Source organism: Chaetura pelagica, unplaced genomic scaffold (assembly GCF_000747805.2).
Source record: "Chaetura pelagica isolate M959 unplaced genomic scaffold, ChaPel_1.0 scaffold69, whole genome shotgun sequence".
In the NCBI taxonomy this organism is placed as follows: Eukaryota; Metazoa; Chordata; class Aves; order Apodiformes; family Apodidae; genus Chaetura; species Chaetura pelagica.
Genome location: NW_009970724.1, coordinates 5,850,865 through 5,856,934, shown reverse-complemented (window position 1 = coordinate 5,856,934; position 6,070 = coordinate 5,850,865). Strand labels below are relative to the sequence as shown.

The following is a 6,070-nucleotide window of genomic DNA, read 5'->3' as shown; positions in this document are numbered from 1 at the left end:
AGCAGGAATAAAAAACCCACAAACCTCAAAGGAATTGCTCCCAACTTGCAGACACTGAAATGCTATTTTAGGGAACAGACTACTAAATTCCACCTTCACTCAGCTACTATTAATTCAACTCTTAATCCTTCTAGTCTATCACACCTCTAAGTTCAAAATTAAGTTTAATTACTTCCTAAAATAACCTACATTATTGAATCAACTGCATGTTGAAAGAAGGCATAAAGCAGGGTTTAGGGTTGATGGGAGGCAGTGATGAGGAATGGATGGGAAGGAAGGGAACCAGAGAGAATGGAAGATCAGGGAGAAGGTAAGATGCTGTTCTGCAACACGTCTAGGACAAACTGGAGATGAAGACATGATTAGTAGTACTGTATTCCTATTTTTCATTTTACAGGTGCCCAATTTATTCGCTTTTACAGCAAAAGAAATTATAGTAAAATTATTGAGGTGAGGCAAATTTAAACTAGGAAATCTCTCTCTGGGACTTCCCAAGGAGCATGTGTGCCAGAGGCAGCACAGTGGGGAGACAGATAAGCAGGGCAAGCATGGCTCCAGCTGAGGCAGGGGATCAGATCACACTGCATGCAAGGAGCTGCTCAGAGCCCCAGGTAGATTACTGATGGCAGAGGGATTTGTGTGTGGAAATCAGTAAATTAAAGAGGTACAGCACAGAGGAATACAAATTAAACTCTGATGACTTTGGGTGATAACACTGTATACCCCTATAAAATAACAGTAACTATCTGCATTTAAAGACTGTGCTACAACTTTCACATGCGTATCCTTTTGTCCCTAAAACAATATACATGTTTAGGTGATTCATCTAAATAAACTATATTCTGTGGACATATCTAGCCTACAAAGCCACACATTTACCATCACCTGAATTGTCTCTGTGCATTCTGAAATTGATTTTCAATTACTCTCTTACAACAAAGCTTGGAGCACAAGAAATACCTTATTTACTGCTGGCATTTTAGAACATGTTAAAATGAAACACCTCAGACTCGTTCCTATTATCTTCACTAAGGGAATTGCTAAAAAGAGATGGCAGGAGATAACAGTGGTTTTTAGTAGAAATACCTGTTTGGCCCTAAGTACAACCACATTATCAGGCCGTATTTCAATAAACAGCTATGCAACTGTATGAAGAAAACAAGAGTTGATCTTATCTGAAATACTAAGTAATAGACTGAGTCCCTTATGACTGCAGCATAACAAATTATTTACATTGCATTAGCTGTCAAGGAACATACTCAAGAAAATACATTATGTGGTAACATAATGTTTCACAGCCACTGTGAAAACCTGGTATAAACTCAAAATTTATTGCAGTATTTCCATGACTGCATAAAATGATATTGTAATCCATGCTGTTGTTTCAGACCTTTAACAGTACAGTATTTACTCCTTAAAATTAGAAGCTTTAAACTTACTTGGAATCAGTTTTCACAGTCCTTTAAAACTAGTAATAGCTATTCTGATTGTACTACTATTTCACGTCTTAAAATATTTCTTATGTCTGTGAAAGGAATTATCTACAGAAGTGCACTAGAAACCCCAAGAATATTTAGCACAGTATTAAAATATCTGATTAATACTATGGGGCCTGGGTGTCTCCAGTGGGAGAAACTCAGTGCATACAAATGTGCCTTGTAAACAGGCATTAAGAAAGCAAAGAATAGATAATTACAATTCTGCAATGGGGAATCTTTTCTTAAAAATCATCTATACTTAATACAAAGAACACAGGATGTGATAATTGTACACTGCTTTCTAGTAATTAATACATCAGTGAATACTACAACAAACATATTGTCAGTTTGTGTAGCCAAACAACCAGTTTCTTTTTATAAACTATTGTTAGTACTTAGATTTGGCCTTTAAAATACTGCTGTTATAGCAGCAAGTTCATGTCTCTATAGACTGTTAGCATTACAACAATGTAAACCAATTCCTTCAAATGTGTTATCACTTAACTCTAACCTCTTCACCAATATCTAGACACAAAATAATTTTTCCACGTGAGCCATCTAGGACAACACCAATGGAGTTATTTTAGTCTTTTATTGTTCTCTATTGAGAATCCAAGAATTCGGAGACTGCATTTAAGAGAACAACTAAGTTCTTAGGAATCTGTTTCTAGTAACTCATTAATCTACAGATACTTAACTTTGACTCCACCTTAAAGGGAAGATGGAGCTTTCGAGCTACTGGAAGGCAGACCTAAACTAAATTGTCATAATCCTCATCCCTTTCCCCAGCCTTCTTCCCCTGTTCTGCTTCACTCATCCTGGCAGCTGCTAACATGCTGCCCTCTAACAGATATGTTAATGGCTGCCTGTGTGCTGCAAATATTCCCAGTTGTCTCTGTTGCTTTCTTTCTTACACGGATCCAAAGCTCACAGTGCAGACTGGGCATGGCCTTTCTAAGAAACACATTAGAAGTCATGTTGATCCGGCAGGTCTAAAAAACCGTTCTAAAAATGCCAGGAAAAAAGCATTCATCAGGGCTCTTCCCGTTGCCTCAGCTTATGGAACTGCAGTCAATTCAAGCCTAGTGTCAGAGGACAAAACTCCTCAGTGGACACCCTTTACAGCTGATCCCAGCCCAGTCTCAGATAAAGCAAGAAGGATGGAGCATGTCTCTTTTACAGAAAAATAAATGCTCTATCTTTGGCTACAGCTTACCCACACTGAAGCACAGTCTGATTGCCAAGAACTAGCTGGAAAGGAAAACAGATTCCTCTCGGCTGTGGAGCAGTATTTATAGATGGCACTATAGCAGGGGTTAAATAAAAAGCGACAGAGGCAGGAGATGGCTCATTCTGAGATGTTACAGAAATAGACTGAAGCAGAGCACATGTTAAGAGAACATAAATGTAACACAGAGGTCCAGGATAGAACACCAACAAGAAACAAACGTAATTCATCCAATATATACTCTTCAGAGTCTTAAAGATTAAGCCACTTTCACTTTTCATCTGTTTAACTAAAAATGACAGATTTATGAAAGCAAAAAATAAAATAATTAGAAATTTTACTTCAATCCCTTAAAGACCTGTAATAGTTTTGATCAAGAAGGGTCCTACCTTTCTCTGGTAAATGGCAATCCAATCCGTAGTTGCAAACCACTTGTGGTTTTTTATGTCATTTACGCCATTCTTGAGATTTCCATATCGTTTGGTCAAATCTACCTGGAGTAAATTTCTTAGAAGATCCTTTAAGTCTGAACTGAAGTGTGATGGGAACCTTACCTAAAATTATACATCCACAACATTAAAAGCAATATAGAAATTTTATTCTTCCCCCTGTGAAGTAAAACAATGTTCACACAAAGGGAAACATTGAAGCCATTATCTATGTGCGTCTGACTGCATTGTGTTCCATAGTAAAGAGGGATGATTATTGTTGCACATCTGTTTCTGTTTCACAGCACCTTTATCAACAGCATTACCTTGCATATCTACCATTTTTTGAAGTGAAAATTTCTAGATCTGATTGACTTGGGGAAAACTGTGAATTTAATAATTAATTGTAATAACAATATAATAGCTAAATTTAACTTGGCTCTCCACTAACACATCATCACCTGGAGACATTCTCAAACTGTTTTCTAGAACTAAATTCTTACATTTTAACATATCTACATATGCACACAGAGAGAGGCACACAGGAGGTATAGGATAGTATGGCACATGTATATATAGACAGGCTTTATAGCCTATAAATATATATGCTCTAAAATAATTGAAGAGTCAGTGACCATTTATGAAAATTCAATCTGAAACTTTACACCATACTGCACTCTGTTTCTGATAATACGAACACCAAAAGTCTTATATAAAAAATAATACAGCACTAGTTAAAGACAGCATACAAATGAGTGGCTTGCCAATTCATTCAAAGCTGGCTAAGAAATATTTGAAGATGATTAATGGGATGCAGTTACATAAGGTTTTACTAGCAAAATATCTATTTGATCCCCATTTGAGATGGGGAGAGCAGAAAGGGGAAAAGAACAGGCAGAAAGCAGGATCTGTCATGCCCCTATTTTCAGTGTTTGACACTCCCTATGTTCAGTTATGATGTAAATGTAGAACATGGAGTTGTTTAACATAAAAACATGTTCTGAAATCAAGACATCTGATAATCAAGGACACTGCTTCAGTTTACCTGAAATACCTACAGCTGGGAAGGAAATATTAATTCCATTTATAAAATAGAGAACTAAGTGCATGAGGTAGATTAAATGAAAGTCTTACGGTTATAAAAGAAACATACTGCTAGCTGAGAACTGAATGTTAAGTTTTCAGAGTTCAAGTTCAATGCTGTTTCTGCAACCATCCATCTATGGAATCAGTAAAAAGCAGATAATCAACAGTACAAATGTTGAGCAAATTAGATGCAACTACTAAAATGCCCACTTTTTTTTAAGAAAAAAAATAGATATTTTTTAGATAGTATCTATTTCTTTTAAAAAAAATGTCTTTTCATAAATGAATTCCCATATATTCATGGAGACAGCTGAAGGGTCATGGTGTTACACTTTGAAAAAGCAACCATGGTCTTGATTTAAATAAGGTCCTAAACAGGACTCTATCCCATTGCAGTGGTACCACAGGGCCCACTGAGGCAATTCCCTTGATTAGAATTACAGAAGTAAGATGTGACACAGCAATTATCTGTGTAGGGACAGGGAGGAGAAGAACCATAACAAATCAAGTGAATACAAAGAAGCATGAAGAGACAATACTGTCTGGCAGGAGTAACAACAGAATGATCACATTTTCATGTTATCTGGCACACTAAGATATAGTAATGAAAAATAAAAGAAAAAAGTGGGAAACACTTAAAAAAATTTATGTAACAGTGAAAGCTGAACACGACATTAGACATGTCTTGAATTACAGAACTGCAGAAGAAACCTAATATGAATTATGGAAACTCTCCAGAGCTTCTCAAAAGCTGCAAAAATATTTCTAGAAAAGAAAATAGCAAGCCAAATTAAGCATACAGCTAAACAGTTGTTAGATCAGTTTTATCCAAGCACAATAGAATATAATATCACAATGTCTGCAAATTTAATAACTGCATTTTAAATTTGAAGGCAGGGAACAGATTTTTAGAACTTTGATTGTTAATATTACTGTAACAGTATCTGTACTTAAGAAGTATACATTACAAACTTTTCCCATATTCTTTCCAAATTGCTCACTGTCCAATAGTCAGCAAATTCTGCATCTACTCAACACAAAAACCTGCAAAGACAGAAATCTGCAATTCTTGAAAATGCAGGGAGCCTTCACTCACCTTGCCAGACACAATCTTCTCATAAATTTGAATGGGCTGATCTGCAAAGAATGGGGGATATCCAGCTGCCATTTCATAGATTAGCACTCCTAATGCCCACCAATCCACTGCCTTGTTGTAACCCTGGATAAAATGAGAAATACTACGGTTAGTATCATTGCTAACACAGCTTAAGATTTTTCAATAGGTATTGATGGAATATAAAGAAAGGAAATGCACTACTGCTTGTTTAATACAGAACTTAAAACCTAGCTCAAACTGAAGCTCATGGATTCCAAAAGCAATACACTTAAAAACCTAATGCAGTGATGACAGTGAAACCATGATAGAAGTGACATACTGTGCACATATTTCTGTGTTGAGTATCAGTGATGTCTTTACACTGATGTGACAAGACTCCCTAAGTGTTAGCGATGAGCACAATGTATTTACCTACAATCAAAATAATATTACAGGGTGATTGAAACTTCTTTTGAGGCTTAGTGAAATTTCATTAAATCTAACCGTACTTCCTATATTGTAAAGGATCAACGTTTTGCTTGATTATCCACATATCAGAACATTCATTTTCGTACGTCGTTATCTAGCTACAAGATCATGAAAGAAATTTATGATCTGATTTTTAATGCCTGGACATAAAATAATTACTAAATCCTATTTAATATTAAAAAAGTCAGCAAACTCCACCAATTGCATCCATTTTACGTGTTCTCCAAGATCTTTTATAAAACTCAGAGCTAAGACTCACTCTTTC

The 6,070-nt window shown here is 36.0% G+C and overlaps 1 protein-coding gene across 2 annotated transcripts in view; it reads right to left on the bottom strand.

Moving 5' to 3' along the window:
- The window catches only part of PRKACB (protein kinase, cAMP-dependent, catalytic, beta), a 33,937-nt gene that overhangs the window by 2,572 nt on the left and 25,295 nt on the right, over positions 1 to 6,070 (bottom strand). For both annotated transcript variants that reach the window (XM_010006599.1, XM_010006600.1), the window contains 2 exons: positions 5,317 to 5,439; positions 3,096 to 3,260 (listed from right to left, as the gene is read on the bottom strand). In XM_010006599.1, coding sequence (XP_010004901.1) covers positions 3,096 to 3,260; positions 5,317 to 5,439 — 288 coding nt within the window. The remainder of the gene's footprint in view (positions 1 to 3,095; positions 3,261 to 5,316; positions 5,440 to 6,070) is intronic.